The following is a 21,197-nucleotide window of genomic DNA, read 5'->3' on the forward strand; positions in this document are numbered from 1 at the left end:
GCGGCCACGTCGTCAGAAGACGGGCTCAGGGGAGATTCCGTCCTCAGGACGCTATTTTCATTTGTGATTGGTGTCGCGCGCTCCCGTCGACCAGCATGATCCCCATCCTCTGATCGACACTGGGTCCATAGAAATCTCGCTGCAACAGCCTAGAATTTCATCCCAGATGAGAACCCAGCTCCGCGAGAAAACTCGCATATGGCAATCGTCGGCGACCGCCTCAGAACCCGAGGCTATCTGTCCAGTTCGCTGCCTCATCTCCCAACCTTAATGCCCGGGGCTGCCCCAAAAGCGAAATATCTCCGCCAACAATACTCCCGTATCCAGCTAATCAATAATAACCTGGCCTTCCTGAAAGCCTGAAATCCTCGCTGCCGTCGACGTCCATCGATGGACCAAAAATCCACCGGGATGCTGGAACTGAGCGACGACTCATGTCACCCTGAGGAACCAAAAGAAAGCGAACGTGCTCTCTAGTAGGACCTACTGCACTGCGGACTTTCCCTTGACAAGATTTCTATTATCTGCGTGTTCTCCGTATCGCCGCCATCGTCAATCTGCCACATTATGGACTCAGCCTCAGACGTCGGCGAAAATCGGGCCGATCGATTACATCAGCTGCATAAGTCATGTGTTTAAAAACTTGGCTATCCTATTCATGACGTAGTTATAGTTATGTATTCCGTACATCAGCTATAGCTACACTACATAATCATAGCATTCTTTCTGTTTTCTCACCCACCTTACTGCCAGGGATGAAGGCCACAGGCCAAGCTTCAAACGAAAATGACAGCAAAGAATAGTTACGTCCCAGAAAATCTTTTCTTCCGTCTGCCCCTGGAACTCGTGCTGGAAATTGCCGACCATCTCCCTCCGCCAGATGTCGGGTGTTTAGCTCTCTGCAACAAAGCTTTTTTCAGCGCTCTAGGAAGACGATTTTCTTTCTTTTCTCAAGCAGAAACAAACGTATTCTTAACTAATGTTGCGCGAGACTTACCAGCCCACTACTATTGCCGTCTTTGCCAACGTCTCCATTGCCGTGACCCCCTAGCATTCTCGGGCCCTATACCACGGGAAAGGCCCTATCATGATCTTGATCCGCTTCGTGATGCTCGTTTAATAAGACTCCTTTCGTGCCTTAAAAGATCCCGTACCATGTGAGAGGCGCAACCATTGTTTTGATCCGCTTCGTGAAAGAATCCTTTGGTGCCTTAAATAGCCACTGTCCCGAGAGAGTGAGCCAATATTGACTGACCACTGGGCTTTTATGCTATTGCAGTATTAGGTCTGGTATTATAGCCTAACTGACTACCTGCTCAGGCATGCCTTTGTGTGATATTAAGGACATACCACCTTGAATATTGGTTCTTGTTATTTGTTGGTATAAGCACTCTTAGGTCTGTAATAAGAGAGGGATAAAGCTCGACCCACATAAGACCTTGAAAGCTAATGTAGATTTGGTTTTATATAATTCCAAGTGGTCTAGAGATGGTTTGAATGGGTGGTTCTTCAGTGGCCCCTCTGCTGGTTTAAAGCCGGTATTTCCAGCTTAACTGCGTTGATTTGACTCCTTAACCATCTTTAGGTCTGTATATGAACCACCACGAGCAAGGGTAGTACGTATTCCGACACAGCTGCTGGGGGGTTGGTTGGCGGCTTAGATTCGGTGCTGGGGCTCTGTGGATGCACGTAAGTCCTTCCTACCATTGGAAGATCCGAGGCCCAAGCAATCCTGCATTTTCAGCCTGGCGTGTTGGTGTAGCGTGGTGCATAGGTACAGGATACATACTTTCTCGGAACAACTCGCTCAACTCACTAACGGCACACGCCCCCGCATTCGCCACCGAGTCCAGCTTGACTTCGCGAGGTCGTTCTGGACTATTCCTCCTCCCACCCGCTTTGCTGCGTTCGCTCCCGGTTTCTCTTGGCTTCGTTGCGTTTGCATTCCGCAGTGGTTCCATCGCTGCGGCGTTTTGTTGTCGGCACCCGCGTTTTTGCGCCGACATTCGTCCTGGCAGGCCGAGCCGGAATAATGACGCCATGGTGCTGGGCAGGAAAGAAATGCGTATATAAGTAGAGCTCTGTATACTTTGTTTCTAAGGATGCGGGCGGTCTGACCTGAATTTATCACTTACATCATTGACGCCTTGCCCAACTACCCTCAAGCCCGTCTCTTCAGACAACAAGCCACAATATCATCAGCAACTAGCTAACCATGGCAGCCTCAATTCCTAATCTTCCAACAGAGCAATGGGCTCAGGTCTGTCCCAAAGTTGGCGGCCCTCTTGAATACAAGAAAATTCCCGTCCCTACCCCGCGTCATGACGAAGCCCTTATCAATATCAAATACTCTGGCGTATGCCACACTGATCTCCACGCCATGCAGGGAGACTGGCCTCTTCCAGTTAAAATGCCTCTGATTGGCGGCCACGAAGGTGCGGGTGTCGTTGTGGCTAAGGGCGAGCTCGTCAAAGGCTTGGAGTTGGGAGATACTGTAGGCGTCAAATGGATCAATGGATCCTGCTTGAGCTGCGATTTCTGCGAATGCGGTGACGAGCCTCTTTGCACCAATGCCTCACTCTCGGGATACACAGTCAATGGCACATTTCAGCAATATTGCACTGCCCAAGCGGCACATTTGACTCCGATCCCTAAGTCAGCGAAGCTTGACGAGATGGCTCCGGTTCTTTGCGCCGGTGTGACCGTGTACAAGGGGCTTAAGGAGTCTCAGGCCCGTCCGGGACAAGTTGTTGCCATTGTCGGCGCCGGTGGTGGTCTTGGGACACTGGCCATCCAGTACGCTAAAGCCATGGGTCTTAGGGTTCTCGCAATCGACGGAGGAGATGAGAAAAAAGCTGCCTGTGAGGAATTAGGCTGCGAAGTGCGTATTAAATATTTATTTGGGTTGGAACCTAGCTAACACCCCACCGCCCTATAGTCTTATATCGACTTCACAAAAACAGACGACCTTGTCAGGGACGTTAAAGCTGCTTCACCTGACGGCCTCGGACCCCATGCCGTTCTCGTTGTCGCTGTATCTGAAGGGCCCTTCCAACAAGCAGCTGCCTATGTTCGGTCTCGCGGAACCGTCGTAGCCATTGGTCTCCCTGCACATGCTAACTTGAAAGCTCCGGTGTTTGACACGGTCGTGAGGATGATAACAATCAAAGGGAGCTATGTTGGAAGCCGACGGGACGCCAAAGAAGCAGTTGATTTTGCAGCCAGGGGGCAGATCAAGTTCCCATACAAAGTGCTCCCGCTGGAAGACCTGCCAAAGGTGTTCGAGATGATGTGTAAGTCCTGCCGGCTCCCTCCCCCTTGTTCTTGATCGACTGGCTAACGCAGTAAAACCGCGGCAACAGCACAAGGTAAGGTCACCGGTCGATGTGTACTCAAGATGCCAGACACCCAATAGAATCCTCTTCTAGCGTGTATTTGAAAAACTGGGAGTGTTGAAATATCTGTCTTTCACAAACAAACAGCATTTTTGGCCTTCAATGTATGTACATGTGTAACATACACCCTAATTGATGATATAATTATGTGTAAATCAACCTTCAATATTGTTTGAACAAATACAGAAAAGTTGCAAGTAGCTACTCCGTACTATTATCTTCACTATATACGTGTAGATGCATGGAGTACCTTGATGACCTGTGAGCTTCTATGTGGAAAACCACCCACAAGGTGCTCACCGTACAAACATCAAAGGAGGCATGAAAAGAAATCGTGCCGATCCATGTTTTAATTTTTATGAAAGGTTAGAATATACGTACTATAAACTGTTAGCAGATAAATGTACAGGTATACCCCGTCTAATCCATACAAATATAAAATCGGAAGGCAAGCCCTGCTGACCCATACTCCTCCTACGCCTAGAGGAACCAAAATACAAGCCTAAAAGATAAAATAAAACGCCGTATTGCATAACTTCTAAGTGAAAGGTCATGCTATACCGCGCCGGGCCCTTTACGCCCAGATCCTTGGTCAAGAAGCAATTTCGGTTTGATATATTCTTCGTCCAGCTGCCTGAACCAGTCAGCATGGTCCCTAGAGCCTGCGCCAGATAATAAGTCACGAAAAGTGGTTGTAGTTCCTGAAAAAGTAGGCTGCGCTAATTCGTTCTGCGTTTGTCCCCCACTTGCTGGGGAAGGCTGTCCTGGTGGTCGACTTGATCCTTGGGAAGCATGCATGGACAAGCGCGACGGTGTACGCGACGGCCTACGTGAATGTGCAGCTGGAGGTAAGTGATCATCATCAGAGATAGAGTCAAGCTCAAGATTAAAGTCTTCGAAGTCTGGGTCAGTCTCCGCTAATGTCTTTGCCGCTCGATTCCTACTACTGGTCATGGCCGCGGCTTCATCGGCGCTGCTGCCGCTTGCACTTCCATTTTGGCTCTCACTACCGTGGCCAAGCAATGTTTGAGTAGATGCAGCATCCCTTGAACGACCGTGTCGATCGTAGGCAGTATGCTTTTTCATCCTTCTGGCCCCATCAGCTGTGCGGGGCGAAAGACGTCCGTTGTTCCCACCGGAGTAACTGTCACCAGTGAGAGGTCCAGGCTCAATGTTGTCTGCTCTACGGACCGAATCAAGCGGAATGGTAAAGTCGTTTCGGCGAGGCATATGGCCCAAACCAGTTCCAGAACGTTTGTAGTATGTGCCTGCATTTGTCATTTCAATGTCGAACTCGTCATCAGAATCCGCTTCCTCCATTACCCCAGTTCGAATGTCTAAAATCTCTAGCATTCGAGCTGTGGTACCACCAAATATGATTACTGTCAGGACCACAACAACTAGAACCGTAGCTCGCAATGCCGGGGCGTTTGGACCTTCTAGGCCAGCGGCTAATGCCACACCAACGGCTCCGCGTAGTCCTGCCCAGTAAAGCATGGCCTGGTATGAGAAAGGCAGTTCATCGGCGACGTCTTGACCTCGCCGTCTAGCTCGATATCGAATAAACCAATTAATCAGTTTTGACAAGGGGAAAACCGACATATACCTCGAGACACAGATACCAACGACTGTGATCATAATAAACAACGGTTTAAATTGCAAATTCACTTCAGTGAATAAATCCAAACCAAGGTAAATAAAGATAAAATTCTCTGACAGTTGAGCCAGGATTTGGAAAATAAACTTTGTGGTGAGCTGAGTCCTTCTGGACATATTGTAGTATGCATAATGTTTTAGTGTAATGCCGCAGAATAAAAGTGATACAATACCTAACCATCATTAGGCATCTGATTAGAGTTGAAAAAGGTAGGGAAAGCTTACCAGACATGTGAACGCCGTTTGAGAAAAAATAGCTTGCGTACGCAATTAGGACAATCAAGCAGCTCTCAATCTTCGGCTCTCGGCGGACATGCGTATACTTTAAACCGAGAGCTGTGACAACGCCGACAACCACACCAATCAACAGACTGCCAAAGAACACCAGCAAAAATACGCCGATGGCCTCGAACAAGCTGAGAATAGTGATGTTTCCCGCGGCGCCGCCTGGCTTGTACCTCTGGGCAGTTTCGAAGAGAACAATTGCAATCGCATCGTTCAAAATGGATTCTCCAAAAATCACTGTATAAAGTTTCGGCTCCACCTTGTATACATTAAATATAGCCAAAATTGTGACCGGGTCAGTTGCAGAAAGTGTGGCGCCGACTGAGATCGCTTCGACGAAAGAGATGTTAAGACCGTCCAGAGGAATCCTCGTCCATAAGAACAAGATCGTCCCTAGTACCAGTGCTGATATAAAGGTTCCGGCGAAGGCGAACGTAAGGATCGTTCCTATATTTCTGAAGAAATTGGCCTGCGCCACACCGTATCAGTGTCAGAACGTTGGGAATAGTGTCGCGGCAACCGACGTATCTAGAGCCTATTTATAGCAACTAACCTGATGCAGCTCATATCCAGAAGCCAGGATAATCGGGGGAAGGAGCAGGTTGAAGAAGAACTGATAATTGAAGCTCACGGACTTCTGAATGAGTGTTCCAGGAGTTATGCGGATAATCAGACCAACAACCATGCCTATAAAGACCCAGCAGAATTAGCAAAAATAGGCGTAGTATGCCAACTAAATAAACTCAACCCACCAGAGAAAATGGAAAGGACCGTCTCATGAACAGCTTGAATTCGCTTCTGCTTTAGGATGTAACTGGTAAAGAGCGCGGTAATTAAGAGTAATATGAGGATGAAGAGGGCCCAGGAGGTCCAGAACTCTTTCTCTCCAGCTTCAGGCGACTCTGTAGGTTTTCGAGTTAGTTGATACGCGGGTTGATAAGCACGGCGCAATCAGACCATCGGGATCAGTTTCATCCTCCATTCTCTTTCCTACAAGCACCGGTTATATAAGCCAAAAATTCACCCATGGGCGCATAAGGAAGACGCCCTGGACAGGAAAAAGAAAGGCTAGTTCATACGCAAAGATCCCCAAGCCACATCCTGTATAATCGAAGCCATGGCTGGCTATTATGGCGGCGCGGGCGAGGCTGCGAGGACAAGCACAAACGGCGAGTCGGTTGGAGCAGGAGACTGCACTCATAATCCCAGAGAAGACAGAAGTATATCCGGCACGGGTCTGCACAGTCTAGCAGAACAGAAGTATGATGGGAAGCATCAGAGGAGCCTAAAGTGTCTTCAGCGCAGTAAGGAAGCCCGCGCCCAGTCGGGAAATCGCTATGTCACGTGCGACCCGACTTAACTAACTATACCTATACCCCTGTTGAAAAATACCAAGAGTCGATCAATGGAACGAAGTATGCACAAGAGTATTGCCAACGGAATAGACCTGGTTAATACGGAATATACTGATCAATAATATGAAATTTACTCCAAGAACTTCTGGCATCCTACACAACACCTGCATCATTAACCTTGGCTTTTCCTTCACCAAGGCGGCTTGTAAAATAAGCTGCGCCCAAGGCAGCGCAACCACCAAAACGCAGTACCCATCCAACGCTATCATCCCAGGGTTCTCCTCTAGGCTTCTGCAAAGCCTTGAATATTATACTGCTGATTAGCGTGGATACGATTTGAGGAAAAGAGACTGCAACGTTATGGATCCCCAAGATAACCCCGGCTTGATCAACGTTATCGCCACCACTCTCGCTATCATGGCTGCCATCAATAGATATGTCGCTGGCAGGGTCACCGGACCCTTCTCCAATTGGGCGACCATGCCTAGATCTTGAAGTATTCTGTTGAATCCGGCGTTTTCGTAGTCTGCGCTCTGCATCGCGTTCTGCAACTTCTGCAGAAATGAAGGCAAATGGTGCCCAGAGCGTAAGGGCCCATGATATACCGACAAGGGCAATAGCCACGCTCCCAGCCTGGGTAGACGAAATAAATATGGTACTGAACATGCATAAAGCAAACAATATATGAGAAAAAAACCACAACCTTCGAAGTGTAAGATGTGGTATTTGGAGCCTGGTCAAAAGGCTGCGTTCTTCTTGTTGAGGTGGTTTAGGTGAATGACTTGGCTCAATAGCTGGACCGGTAGATGTGGTGAATGACAGGGTTGAAGTTGACGGATGTCGCATTAAATAGGGATGGTTCCCACTCCGAATATTTGCGTCCGACTCATCAGTTAATTTTGGACGATAGGAAGGAATAATAAGGAGGGGAAGCACCATGCTCGCGGTAAATGATATAATTGCATATATAAGGAGCGCGAAAGTTCCTACTCTTGTGGCTTGCTCCCAGATATTCGTTATAGCATCTTCTGGAAGATTGGGGTGCTCTTCGAATATCGGGTTGACGTACAGTTGTCCAATATAAGTTGTTGAGTAAAATAAAAATGGAAACCACCCAACCCAGGCGCAAAGCTGGACTTCACAAGCCTTGCGAATCTGCGGTGGCAGTCGTCGAATAGATTTGAACACTTGCTTGAAGAAAGATATAACGCCTGGGTTATCACTGTGAGGCGGGCCTTCAAGCCTAGGGTCCCGCTCTTGAATATACGAGCAACTAGCAAGCAGGGAAGCACTCAATGATATCGACGCAACCACGCATAGAACCTTGAATTGCGTGTTCCCAAAGAAGGGAAGAAGCTTTGGAAGATCCAAGTAGCCCAAAATATAACCTATAATGTTCCCAACTCCGGTGAGCCGGCTGGCCCAGGCATTGGCAGACTCTTGCTGATGTGCAGGGGCGTTGTCAACAATAAATGCCCGTATAGCTGCTTGGACTATATGGCAATTCACCTTAGAAAGTCTGTTCCTTCAATTTGGTTTGAAGGGAAATTACTGACCAGTATTGACAGCAAAATCAAGACAAAACATGAAGAGAGTTGCAAACACGACGACGGTAATTTTGACGCCCTCAGAGCGAGGAGCAGCGCCGAAAATTCCCAGAATGCCACCGACAATCTCACGGACCCAGGCCAATGCCAATAGGGAGATTATTGTGGCGAGCCCGCCTCCTACCATGAATGGTTTCCGTTTTCCCCATGGAATTCTGCAATTATCACTGCGGATACCGACATACGGTTGGACAAGGGTGCCAGTCAAAGGTCCAGCAATCCACACAAATGCAAGTAAAGATTTATTCATGCCCAGGGAGAGCAGGTATGGCTATAGTTGGTAATCAGTAAACAAATTAAAGCACATATGCTAGAAGACGCAAAGCACCCACAGAGCCATTTGATAGTTCTACAGCCCAAACAATCTGCAGCCTATAATCACAATTAGCAACATATTCGAACTCAAAAAGTAAAGGTAACAGGAATCATTACTTACCCACCAATACTCAACGTAAGGAGGAACAAATACCAACTGCTCTTAGATTCATGCTCTTTATCTGACTGTTTCAAAATCGCATCAGTATCTTCCCATATTTCCCTTGGTTCAAGTTCTCCTCCTTCAGTAAGGAGTGGGGATCGATCGCTCTCCCTTTCTGGCACCGACGATGGCATTAGCTATGGACTGGCGCTAAGGATGGAGGGACTCTTAGGCAGAATATATCGCCAAGTTGTCAAAGGGCTGTTTCAAACAAGACTTCGAAAGTGGTGTATTGTGCTTAAGGAGTAATATTAATAAGTAGAGTTAGAAATGGTAGCATTTAGAACATTAACTGGTAGATGGTCTTCAATTATAGAGAGATATAGAACATCCAGTGTCACCAAAACGTATAACGTGAGTCAGTGCAGAAGATCCATCAAAGGGTACCGAAAATAATATCCGTATGATAATGGAGAAAGTTGGTCTCTCTCACGAAGAGAATTTGCATTGAATGATGGTAATACTATCCAGGTTGGCTTTCGAATGCCAAGTAGAGATCCAAGCAGGCAGGGCCAAGGCAGTAACTAGTTAACTAGATTATAAGGTATTTCTGTAATGTGAACTCAAGGTTCTTATACAAAGGGCATGTAAGAGATAGAACTATTGTGTTCGGCAATCATTATTGAAAACAACATTGGGTCGCTCAACTTCAGCTTTGGAAGCTTTAACTCGGGGAACCCCAGATACATTTCACTACCATCGGAATAACTAATTACCGTTTTTCCGAGCTACATAACATCAACCAAAACCTCATAGTTTCAACCTTTGGGACATTTAACAAGGGCAGGATGCAAGATGATAGTGAGAGGGGACGGAGATCAGCATGCTGAAGGTGCGGAATGGTATATTAAGTCATCATGATATTGATAATTTTCTTGACTCTAAAGAACCCTTGTGTGGGACTGGAAGTAGTAAGTATCCTTACAACATGACTCTAAGGGTGCTCTCACCCCTTTTCAGCTGGGGGAAAACTCTCACACAGGTATGCATGAGCAGTACGGAGCATGGTGCTGAAATTTTTGTGCAGGCTAGCTAGCATTACACCCAAATACACAGTCTACAGCAATAATGTTCAAAATCCACCAACTACAAAGCACATAAACAACAAATACTCCGATAAGACAAGCATTTCAAGCGTGCACACTTGCCAGTGATTTTGTGCTCACTCCTCTCTCACTGCCATTTGTTGATAATTTCCAACTGCCTCCTGGCAGAAATTGGTCTCTTCAATGCCAACCCTCCCGCTGCCACTGCCTGCGAAAACGGCGAACCAAACCCACTCAACTACAGTACCTACAACATACAATCGGAGGGTGGGAAATGGCAGCTGTGCTGATATTTACCGAATTTCTGAAGACCGCGTTCTCAAAACCCCGAAGATTTACCCCGAAAGCTACCACCCTGATCTGGAATATTCCAACTTCATGCATCGTGAAGAGATACAGAATGAGAAACTTGTCTTTGAACGTTTAGGCAACCATGAAGGCGTTATCCGCTGTCTCAATCAGCACAGCGATTCAATTGTACTCGTTTTTGCCAATCAAGGTGACATGGAAAACTACATCGAACACAACCCTTGCCCAAAGCAGGAGCTCAGGGTGCAGTGGGTGAAATCATTAATTGATGCGTTCTGTTACATCCATTCCCGCCGAGTCGTTCATCAAGATATTGCATTACGCAACATCCTCCTCCATAATGATTCACCTAAATTTTGTGACTTTGGCCAGTCGGCTATGCTACCATTAGATACAGACATGGAACAGTTTTGTGTTTACGAAACGACCCCCCAAGTTGAACTACTTGCACTTGGATCCTTGCTATACTCCATCATTGTTTGGAAACGTTTCGAATACGACTATTTTGAGAACAATCGTTTACCAGAACCACAGGAGCTGCCCACGACAAATGGCATTCCTTTTGGTTCCATCATCAGAAAATGTTGGTCTGGACAGTACGCGAGTATGGAGGCGCTGATGAAAGATTTCCGTGCTGTCTCTGATCGTCAAAATTCTGAGCGACAACCATTAACCTGGCGGGGAGCTTTGTTAGTATCATTTGTCGCATCGTTTCCTTATGTTATTCACTGGCTTGGGGTGGCCCGATTGCCTCAACTAAAGGAGTAATAGCCCGAAATCTATAAGAGTTGGTTGCTCAAACACCCAATTTACGTGCTAGATTGATAAAATGGTACTTTCAAGTAGCCAGGCGAACATCCCTTCTAGCTCTATATGGAAGTGCTAAGACAGGTACATCCCTGTCTGGAATCAGCGGTGATACATAAACAGGTGTTTCTGCCAATATACACCTATGAAGCTGCTAACATTGGGACTCTGACCCATATTCACAAGAACAGAAGAAGCATTTGGAAGCACTTCAACTCTTTGAATCATGAAGTGGATAAAAGGAACTAGTGACTGGGCGAGTGCCTATGTTTCATCAAGTAGTTCAGGCGCTCTGTACTGGATTAACTACACTTCGCTATATAAAATCCCCAGATTCCTCTTCAGTCCAGACGAATTTGGCACTTCACTCCAGCTCATAGCTTGTAGCGCCACAACTTTTCCCTACTAAAAACAATTCACAGCTATGGAGTTGACCACGCTAGTTCCCCTATCTCAAATCTGGGATACGATGAAGCTAACCCAAAAGTTTCAAGTGCTTCTTGCCATGACACGTCTCCAAAAGCAATGGCTAAACGTGTCATTTTCTCATTATGGCAGCTTATACTACGCAGGAGATGTACAGTCACCAACAGGAACTCACTACGTCAGGGATGGCAGGGCTGTCAAAGATTTTGGCATCGCTATTGGCCCGACTACAGGCAGGGATTGGGTGGATGGGGGTATATCGGTTTTAGACATCGAGAGAGGGCCTTGTTCGTTAAGGCGCATGTCATCTTTATGCCAGCGCTGACAAGTTTATAGGGCCGTCTGTGACGGAGTATCTACAAGCAGTCGGGTCGCGAGAGGCGAAGGCAATGAAACACTTGATACCCCCTAAACAGATTGCCTTATTCTGCGGCCCAAGGCTCTACCAACCGGATATCGGAAAAAAGCGGACTGCTCTAGCAAGGTATCAACAAATCGTTGATGACCTTATCCCCAAGGACACTAGGATAACCAATCCGTACCTCTGGCATCATGATTTGCATAGTGACAACATTTATGTGGACCCAGATAACCCCGAAAATATCACAGGTTTCATTGACTGGCAGTCATGCCACATTTCGCCTCTCTTTAACCACAATCCCGACCCGGCCTTCCTTGAAGGGGATGGTTTTGAACCCGAGACTCTCGACCTGATCCCAAGACCAAATCTCTCTGGACTTTCCCCAGAACAACGATCCGCGGCAGTGCGCGAGTATAGCTTCCTTAATACCTTTCTTGGATGGCGAAAACTCATGCATGCCAAAAACCCAGACATGTATCAAGCGATTTAATTTCGAAAGACCTCAGCGTATGGGTTGATATTTCTTGCCCATCACATGTTTGAATACGGCGAATCGCATTTTGATTCGCTTCTGGCTGACCTGAGAGATACGTGGACAGACCTACCTGTCGTCACCAGTGATAGGCCATTCCCATTCAACTTCTCGGAAGAAGATCTCGTGTGTATAGAGTGGGACAGCGACGGCGCAGTAGCCGGAGCTGACCTTGTTGCAAAGGTCAAAAAGAGCCTAGGCGACTTGTGGCCGGAAAAAGGGTTTATCGAGCGAGAGCGATACGATGACTGCAGAGACGCCCTCCAGGAAGTAAAAGCTCAAGTGTTGGAGCAATTAGCTGAGACTGACGAAGAAAAGGCCGAGTATCTGCATTATTGGCCATTTGATTGGTTGCTAGCTTGCTTCTGACAGCAAACTAGCAAGTATTTGCTTGCCATGTTGTTGGATTTTATTTTTGCACTGCTTAGGCATCTCAAGCTGCCTTGTTACGTTTCTCTTGGATAGCCTCTGCATCTTAAGTGGAGAGACTACATTACCTTGGTCAAAAGCGATGGCAACTCTTGACAAAAGCACCAAATACTCCCCAACCACTTACCCTGTATTATTTATAATTCTAGGCATTCTCCACTCTTCTTGATACAAAACTATTACCACAGGTGGTGAGATTGATCTCAAATATCTACATGCAATGTCTTACCCTACAGACTTTCCCAAGAAATCAGTATCAAATCATATCACTACTAATGATCTGCATCAAAAACATGCTGACAATCAAGGGTAATCAGGTAACTAGCCACCCAAGACCCCAAATGCAATACAATAACAACGCACATGGGCGGCTTCTCACCTGATTTACCTGGGAATCATATCATTCTTGCCACAAGGCGGGATTATTCAAATCCCGCAACCTCCGCTCCAACAGCCTCCCCCGACACCCATGCCGCTCAGTAGTGACATCGTCTACTACTTCCCAACAAATCACCTAGAGGCAAAAGGATGACCACCACTTCACTATGGAAAAAGGGCAGAATCCCTCCATGAGCCGCCAAGATGAGGTCACGAAGCGCGCACGATCTGCAACGCCGGTAGTTCTGTCTGTAGGTCTGGGAAGGACTCGGGCACGGAGCGCTGGTTTTATCATCTAGAATGGCCGTGCGAACGCTCCTCATTGGCTGGTAGGGACTAGAGTTGCGGGCTAGGCCAGGCTGTTCGGCGGTAGGGGGTTCATCGGAGGGAAGACACTACTACTAACTAGACAAGATACAAGTGGTGCTCCGCAGTAACTATGGGGTAGAGCCCGGTTAGCCTCTTGACGCGGGTAAAATCCAAAACACGAGGAGGCTCGACAGCAAACCATGCAGTTACGACTCACGGGCGGATTTCCAGGTTGGAGAGAGATCGAGTTTTCCCCCAAAAAAGAGGAGGCAAAGTAAAAAAGGCCCAATCGACCGGGAGGATGGCCATCCTGAAGGCACACACACTTTTTTTTTTTTTTTTGTGATGTAATACATTGGGGTCTCTAATATAAATAAACCCCGTATTTCCTATGGAACAGCCACAGCTTGGGGAAAGCTAACTAGATGGTTCGGATACCCGGCTAAACAAACATCCCCCCCTCCCTCCCTCGCCTAACTAGGTATATTATATTGTTGATACAAGGTTTAAAGCCTACTTAATTTGGGATAAACTAAGTAAATTGGCTCCGGATACGCTATCAGACGAACAGGCACGGTGTACAACAAGCGACCAATCTAACTAGGAACAGGCTAACAAATAGGCTTTAGTCTCTTATAGTCTGCTCGTCGGGGGACAGGACGTGGAAATCAGCTGATGCGGTACATACACACTATGGCGATGGGAGATGGGCTGGGGCAAAAGTGTCAACGTACTTATTTGGAATACAGAGTATATTGCTAACATATCTATCTAGCTTGAAGAGCTCCGCAATTGCAACCTGTTTAGAAAACCAGAAAGAGCCAAGACAAGAAAAAAAAAAAAAAAAAAGCAGGTGCAGAGGAAAGAATATCAGCATACAGCAAGGAAGAAGACCATAGACATAAGAGAAAAAAAAGGAATGGAGGAGAGGGAACCCAAACTGGAGACAAACAAGGGCAAAACAAACCAAAAAAATGAAAAAACGCCCGGGACTAAGATACACCAGGCAAGGAGATACAAAAAACGGAGACGATGTGTGGGCTAGGTGTGTACGCAGTGAAAAAGATTTTTGGGAGGGGGCGAGGAGGAACTTTCGGCAGATGCGACGAGAGGAAAAATGAGAAGAGCCTAAAAATCATAAAACAAAAAAAAGAGAGACCGTATTCCATATATCACTTTCCTTTCAAAACGAAAAAAAAAAAAAGCTCCATCATGTCTAGCTTGCATCATCCGCATCATAAGTGTGTTTGAGGCATTTTTCTTCTTTTTCTTTATAGGGAGGGGGAGGGGAAAGGGGTATATGTTGTTTTTTTTCTTGTTTCTTGCTTGGTTTTTCATCCACATCCAGCTTCTTCTGTTCAGAGAGTTGGGAAAGGTGTTTGAAGCAGGGAGCATCTAGTCCTCGGGAGTAGTTGCGTCAGGGCGGAGAGCGGGCGCGAGAGAGCATGGATATAAAAAAAAGAATATTGTATTAAAACGTAGTATAGAAAGAGAAAACAAGAAAAAAAAAAAAAACAGATAGAGAATGGAATGTCCCTGAACAAGAAAAAAGAGATAGGAACCCAACAAAATCACAGATCTGCTTTGGAAACACGGTTCAAAAAGGCAGAGGGGGGGCAGCAGTCTCACAAGATCCCCATCGAGGGCTGGAGAGAAAGGGAACCCTGGGGAGGGGGGAGGTGTGTGTGACTTCCAAAAAGTTCGCCACAAAAACGCTCAGCGACTCATATTTTCATTTCGAAAAAAGTGTGTATATAAACGCGAAGGTGCAGCCAGTGAAAGGGGATATACCAAAACAAAGCTCTCTGAGACTACAACAGGGAATCCCCTCCCAACAAAAAAACAACAGACAAGCAAAACGCAGAACATCTGGCGCCAGGATTTTGCATGGAATATACCAAGAGATCAGGAGAGAAAATACGGGGTATCCTGAGAGCAAAAAGAAAAAAAAAAAAAAAACAAAAAGCAAGACGCAAAAGGGGCCATTTTTGATAATGCCTGATGAATGGAACCATCCGCAGCAGCGCAAGTAGTGCCTAAGACCTTTCACGCAGCGAATGGTTGCCTCAAATATGTTGTTGAAGAAGCTGGGGGCTAATCATTTGAGGGGCAACCATCGAGGGTAAGTTGGGAATGGACATGGTAGAGGGCATGGTCACAGTAGCCATATTCACCGTGGTAGGCATATAAGTTGGTTCAGGGACACCTTGCTCATGATCGGTATGGTCGGGCTCAGGGTCGTGCTGGTCGCGATCTTCCTCGTTAGAGGGAGTTGGTTGCGGCTGGCCGGGCTGAGCGCCGTGCGTGCGACGGTGTCTGTTCATCGAAGCAATTAGCCACACATCGCAGGATAGATCAGAAGACGGAGTGGGAAAACATACTGTGCAAGGTTATCTGAACGCGAGAATGCTCGGTTACAGTAAGGGCATGGATAGGGCCGTTCTTGAGTATGAGTTCTCACATGCCTGGATTCCAAGAAACGGTCAGCGGTTTGAAACCAATGCTGAAAACGGCCGAACCAGTAGTAGAACGCAGATCAAACGGTGGAAAAAAAAAAAGCGAAAAAGAAAAAAAAAGAAAAAGAAGAATCAAAGCAAAGCGAAAAAACAAAGAGAAGCGGAAGTGAGCCATACCGTTTTAGATGCTCTAAGCGCTTAAAGAGTCGCCCACAGGAAGGAATCGGGCACGAGTGAGATTTCTGCGGGTACGGGCCCAGTTCCATCATCGTCGCGCTCCTAGCCCGTCGCACAGGCCCAGGGGGGTTTGATCGGTTATTAGCGCCGGAGCTCTCAAGCGCATCGCCACTGGTCAGCATTGGCATCTCGTTCTGAGAACCAATGAGCGAAATATGGTCTTCGGCCTGGGTTTCGTCCAACGTTGGCAGGGGAGTGCCCAGTCGCGAGTTTTCATGCGACTGCGTTCGCTGGGTATCATCTAGCTTGTAGCTGTGCGTGAGGCCGGGAGGTGAGCCCTGGCTGGACTCATCGCCCTCTGCAACCGACATGGAGTGATGGAGGTCGCTTGGCCGGTATGCCGCATGGGGGTTGGGATGGGTCTGACCGTTTCCGGTCGCCGCAGCGATTGCATTAGTGATTCCTGGGGGGATCGAAGACCGTCTCCGTCGCTGTTTGTAAGTGGGCGAGCCCTCGATGACCGAGTACACGTTGGTAGCCGGGAAAGAGCGCGAGCCAGTGGAGAACTGAGGGGCAAAATTCGAAGGGGGCAGCTGCATCATGGTGTTGAATGCAGCCGAAGCCCCGATGTCAGGAATGGCAGTGTACAAGCCCGTGTCCTCGTTGGCGATGTACGCAGGCTCGGAGCCCAGCTGCACAGAGTGCTGCGGGGGGGTGATGGGCTCGAAGCTGATGCCGCGAGGGCCGTACTCATCATAGTGCGACGAGACGAAGGACGGAGCGGGCGAATACTCCATGTAGGTTGGCATTGAGGTGTGGCGCTGGTGAACTCGCGAAACGGGGATGCCGTTACGGTCGTACTGAATCTGACCAAAGTCCTGCTCAGCCTTGACACCGCCCACGGCCATGTTGGCAGTCACACCGGCAAGGCCTACTGAGTTATAGATACCTTGATCATGTGGCTCTTCGGGGACAACAGGCATGGCTGGGGGCAGCTGTGGTGGGGGCATGGAGTCTGTGGTGCGGATCATGGGAGAGGCTGAGTGGTAGGCAGTACTCGCATGGGCGGAGAACGACGAGGAGTTGGCTTGCTGGGCCTTGGTCAGTTGCTCGTAGAGCGACTGCGAGGAATCGAACTGAAAGGACAAGGCGGGTTCGTTGACAGCGACAGTGGTGGCCTCCTGGCCCATCTTCTCCCTCTTGAGATCGCGTTCCAGGGCATCGAGGAAGAGGCGGTCATGCGGGACGCTGTACCAGTAGAAGACCTTTTGCTTCTTCTGGGTGCGGATGCAGTTGTTTTTGTACAGGAAGTCGAGAAAGGGGCTTTTTGGCTCTTCGAGCGAGGCATCTGTGCCGGCTTTGAGGTTTCTGAGATCGGAAAAGATGCCTTCTTCGAATTTCTTTGTGTTCTTGACCGGACGGCCGAAGGCCTGGAAGCGAAAAGAGAGACATCGAACGATGTCGGTGCCCGAGATGTGGAAGAGATTATTCCTGGGCGCGCGTCAGCGTGAGAGCAGCGAGGGACAGAAGTCGAGCCACACATACCAGAGCACGCACGAGACATAGTCGCCCGTGGGTAGAAGAAAGCGCCTGATGAGCTGGTCGGGCGCCCAGTCAACGGGAGCTGAGATTAAAAAATACTTTACTAGACGGGCGACGAGCAGGCATTAAAAACGGGTCTTCTTTTTTGCCGGAGGAAAGACAAGAACTTACAGTTGTCAACCTGCTGGAGCGCAACCTGTGCATCCTGCGGCAGACTCTGCTGGGCTTCATTGGACAGCATAAAAGTTTCGGGTTTCTGCGGCGGTGCCATTGCAGCACCATGTTGCGAATACATCACGAGGAGGACGAGAAGAAGAGCAAGGAGAGGCTGGGACAGGCGCGAGTCTGAGACGGCTGTCAGAACCGGAGAGGCAGCGAGAGGGCGAGTTTCATTGACGGGCCAACGACGCAAAGCACGGATTGTAACACGACGAGCGAGAGAAAAATAGAGGGAGGGCAAGGGGGTGTGAGCGCACCTGTTCAGAACGCGGGCCGGTAGCAAGACTATTAGAAGGAATATACGGCGAGAAACGAAAAAGGGCGCTGGGCGAAGAGAACGGGCAGCGCGCGGCGTGGGTGAGAGAAAAGGACCAGCCTCAGCGGATGTTCAGACACAGGTGATGCGGAAGCCGTCGAGAAACGAGTGAAGAGGGTCGACTTGGGGAGTTGGGCCTGCCCGGGAGAGGAGAGGAGGGGGAGGTGGGATGGGATGGGATGTGGGAGTAGTGTGTGAGAGATGATGGGAATTACTGGAAGAGCGTGTGAGAGGTGTGAGCCGACCGAAACGAAGGTGGGAAAGAACAGCGACACGGGGGGAAGATATCGCGGAGCGACAACGGGTGTCGAGGGAGGGGGGAGGGGGGAGGGGGGGGGTGAGAGAGAGAGAGAGACAGAGAGAGAAAAGCGTGGATGATGTGTCAGGACGACGGAAGGGCGAAGGGGGAGGGATTTGAAGGGGGAGGGGAGCAGCCGCTGTAATTATGGCCGGCGGCGCGCGCGGCAGGATTGGCGGGCGATACGGCCGCCGTACGGGCGTGCCGGCGCGGGGGTACCTGGGCGGCACGGCGAGCGGCGCGCGCGGCGACAGGTACCGCGCGGGCGTATTGGTGTTTTGCGCGGTACGGGGCCCAGCCCGCAGGCCAGAAAATAGAAAGTAGTGAGTAAGTAAAAGACGAATAATACGTAGTACCAGCGGGCGACCGGCCGGGCTGGATGGATCGGCTTCTAGAACCGCCGGCTACGCTGCGTATCAGACACGGAGCGAGCGCCAGCAGCGGTCAGCGGGCGTCGCGCACGCTAGCTAGCTAGGTGGCTCGCTAGCCACGGCTGCCCGGGCTCAGTAGTAGTAGTAGTAGTGCGGTGCTGTCGAGGATGGGCTGGCGGGTCCCAGGGATGATGCCATTTGTATTGTCAGAGTTTGACGGCGCGGGCCCAGCTGTCAAGGAAGACCAAGAATACGAGGCGTCAGTCGGCAGTGGTGCTGCGGAGGAGTTAACTAGGTACGGAGTACGGAGTACTCTGTAGTCCGTACTGGTTACTACTATACTACTACTACTACTACTCCTCCTCCTCCTCCTCCTCCTCCTCCTCCTCCTACTACAGCCAGCCAGGCTCGCGCTGAGGGCCGGGCGGGCCGCGTTATTTGCGTCGGCTGTTTGGGCTGCAGGCGTCTCAAACGAGCGAGGGGCGCGGCTTGGCGGGGGCGGCGTGTTTCAGACTCGCGCCTTGCCTGGTCCGGCACCCCCCCCCCGCCGCACGCCCACGGCACCGCAGATTGGAGGCCAGAGTACGCAGTACGCAGTGCGCAGTAGTAGTAGTAGTATTCTTATTCTTATTATTAGGGCCTGTCCAGTGCAAGTACTCGCTACTCGGTCCAGCAGTCGTTGGCTGCTGTCTGGAATCTCCCCAGACCTGCCAACGTGCCATCCGGCTCGCCCAGCAACCGCAACTCAATCTGAAACCGTCTTCCGATGCCTCCCAGCGCTTGCATGATCGGCGCTCTGAGACAACCCTATCACGCCCGTTGCCAACTCTGCTGCTGCTGCTGCTGCTGCTGCTGCTGCATGCACGCTTTGGGGGCCCTTGCCCACTTACTCGCCTCTTTTTTTATCCGCCGCCCAGCCCACCACATACTTAACTAACTCACTAACCAACACTACTCAATGCATGCATGCTTGACAGCCCGAAAAGGTTTGCCGCTAAGTCGTGGCGCTGTCTGTCAATTCTCCCTCCGTCTTGACGTCGATGCACCCACGGGCCCTCTTTTTTCTTCTTTTTTCCTTTTTTTCCTCTTATTTTGCTCTCTCTCCCCCCTTGCCGCTGGGTCAGGGACCGGGTAACTCTGCCAGGAACACCCGTGGCCCGGACTTTCTTCCTCTCGGCGCGGGCGGGCGTGCGCTGTGGCGGCCCATGGTTTATGATTGGCTCCGCGCCCGACCACGGCAATCTAACCAACTCACTAATCTTTCTCTCGGGGCGGCAAAATCATCCCACGCTGCCAGCAAGCCCGGGGCCTGCGACGACGAGCGGGAGATCGCAAATCATCTTCTCGCGGGCTCAGCCGATATTATCAATATTAGGTAACTAACTAAATACTCCGTAATTAACAACAAAGCCCTTTATTATTATTTTGTCCTGCGCCGAGCACGGCCTCTACTACCACAATAAATACGCCCTCACCATTAAATTAAATACTAATCAATAGATAATCAAAAAAAGCCAAAAAACGTGGTCAGGCGTCCACGCGCCGACGGTTATCCGGTCCGTCTCTCGGTTAGGTAGGCCCTCGTCGTGCTGGTGCTGCCACCAGCTCGAGTAGCAGGTAGGTAGTTAGTCAAGTCCGTACTCTGTGCAGCGTCGCCGGCTAGCGCGCCGGCTAACGCGCGCCCTGCATACGGAGGCGCAACAGACAAGCTCGCAGCTGTCAGAAACTCGGGATCTCCGGATCTCTCTGCCTACTCCATATGGGGTAGCTGCTATATTATGTATGCATGTACGAAGCGTCATTCACGCTGCGCCCGCTCGCCGACTAGTGCGCGCCTCTTTGAAAAGTGTATTCCCGGTGGTAGCAGCGGTGGGGGGTACAAATCAGGTTAACCAGTCAATATCGATAAACTCGCGAGCTAAACCGGGCAGCTCTGTCCGTCTGCCAATGCTCGCTGTCTGGTTACCAGGAACCGCAAACCAACCCCGCGGATCCTTCGACAACAGACAGCCGCCCAGCAGCGTTATTCAGGCACGCTGCTGGCCCATCAACCAACTACTCAGTAGTAGGCATTTGAATTCCAACTAGCTAGCCAGCCGATCCCGCCCACACACAGCCCAGACATACATACATTAATAGACGAACTAACTACTCCTACTACTACTACCATACACACATGCATGCACACCTGCATAGCATAACTAGATAGAACGAAGCACCAGCTCGCCGCGTCACGACTACCACAACAATACGGGGCCTCCAAGTTCCCCCCCCCTCTGCACACCGCAACAACTAACGAACTCCTTCGTGCCCTTGCATGAAAAAAAAAGCGAACGACCGGGCGCCACGAGCATGACAGTGCTTCCCTCCCCCCGTTTTTTCGTTTTTTTGTTTTTTTTCTTTCTCTCTCTCTCTGTCTTACGCACAGGCCAGCAGCAGGAGTCA

At 49.4% G+C, this 21,197-nt stretch overlaps 7 protein-coding genes across 7 annotated transcripts; 4 read left to right on the plus strand and 3 right to left on the minus strand.

The window, feature by feature from the left end:
• Positions 1 to 2,215: 2,215 nt before the first annotated feature.
• Positions 2,216 to 3,415, plus strand: ADH1 (alcohol dehydrogenase; the record flags this gene model as incomplete). Its single annotated transcript, XM_049253976.1, has 3 exons — positions 2,216 to 2,881; positions 2,939 to 3,293; positions 3,363 to 3,415. The coding sequence occupies 3 exons, from the start codon at positions 2,216 to 2,218 to the stop codon at positions 3,413 to 3,415; spliced, it is 1,074 nt and encodes a 357-aa protein (XP_049107045.1).
• A 535-nt stretch (positions 3,416 to 3,950) lies between these two features.
• Positions 3,951 to 6,455, minus strand: NHX1 (monovalent cation:H+ antiporter, CPA1 (nhx1); the record flags this gene model as incomplete). The annotated part of the gene is made up of 6 exons (XM_049253977.1): positions 3,951 to 5,224; positions 5,277 to 5,805; positions 5,890 to 6,023; positions 6,089 to 6,238; positions 6,294 to 6,326; positions 6,416 to 6,455. The coding sequence occupies 6 exons, from the start codon at positions 6,453 to 6,455 to the stop codon at positions 3,951 to 3,953; spliced, it is 2,160 nt and encodes a 719-aa protein (XP_049107046.1).
• Positions 6,456 to 6,844: 389 nt separating this feature from the next.
• On the minus strand, positions 6,845 to 8,910 carry LOZ57_004939 (uncharacterized protein; the record flags this gene model as incomplete). Its single annotated transcript, XM_049253978.1, has 4 exons — positions 6,845 to 8,184; positions 8,248 to 8,569; positions 8,631 to 8,670; positions 8,735 to 8,910. The coding sequence occupies 4 exons, from the start codon at positions 8,908 to 8,910 to the stop codon at positions 6,845 to 6,847; spliced, it is 1,878 nt and encodes a 625-aa protein (XP_049107047.1).
• A 1,095-nt stretch (positions 8,911 to 10,005) lies between these two features.
• On the plus strand, positions 10,006 to 10,899 carry LOZ57_004940 (uncharacterized protein; the record flags this gene model as incomplete). The annotated part of the gene is made up of 1 exon (XM_049253979.1): positions 10,006 to 10,899. The coding sequence occupies one exon, from the start codon at positions 10,006 to 10,008 to the stop codon at positions 10,897 to 10,899; it is 894 nt and encodes a 297-aa protein (XP_049107048.1).
• Positions 10,900 to 11,362: 463 nt separating this feature from the next.
• LOZ57_004941 (uncharacterized protein) lies at positions 11,363 to 12,215 on the plus strand (the record flags this gene model as incomplete). The annotated part of the gene is made up of 2 exons (XM_049253980.1): positions 11,363 to 11,651; positions 11,701 to 12,215. 2 exons carry the CDS (start codon positions 11,363 to 11,365, stop codon positions 12,213 to 12,215), a joined length of 804 nt encoding a protein of 267 aa, XP_049107049.1.
• Positions 12,216 to 12,260: 45 nt separating this feature from the next.
• Positions 12,261 to 12,580, plus strand: LOZ57_004942 (uncharacterized protein; the record flags this gene model as incomplete). Its single annotated transcript, XM_049253981.1, has 1 exon — positions 12,261 to 12,580. A coding segment is annotated over one exon (320 nt), but the record flags the coding sequence as incomplete, so codon positions are not given.
• A 2,859-nt stretch (positions 12,581 to 15,439) lies between these two features.
• On the minus strand, positions 15,440 to 17,819 carry LOZ57_004943 (uncharacterized protein; the record flags this gene model as incomplete). The annotated part of the gene is made up of 5 exons (XM_049253982.1): positions 15,440 to 15,689; positions 15,755 to 15,838; positions 16,007 to 17,497; positions 17,552 to 17,651; positions 17,720 to 17,819. The coding sequence occupies 5 exons, from the start codon at positions 17,817 to 17,819 to the stop codon at positions 15,440 to 15,442; spliced, it is 2,025 nt and encodes a 674-aa protein (XP_049107051.1).
• Positions 17,820 to 21,197: the final 3,378 nt, after the last annotated feature.

This window comes from Ophidiomyces ophidiicola (assembly GCF_022830035.1).
Source record: "Ophidiomyces ophidiicola strain CBS 122913 chromosome Unknown scaffold_22, whole genome shotgun sequence".
NCBI lineage: Eukaryota > Fungi > Ascomycota > Eurotiomycetes > Onygenales > Onygenaceae > Ophidiomyces > Ophidiomyces ophidiicola.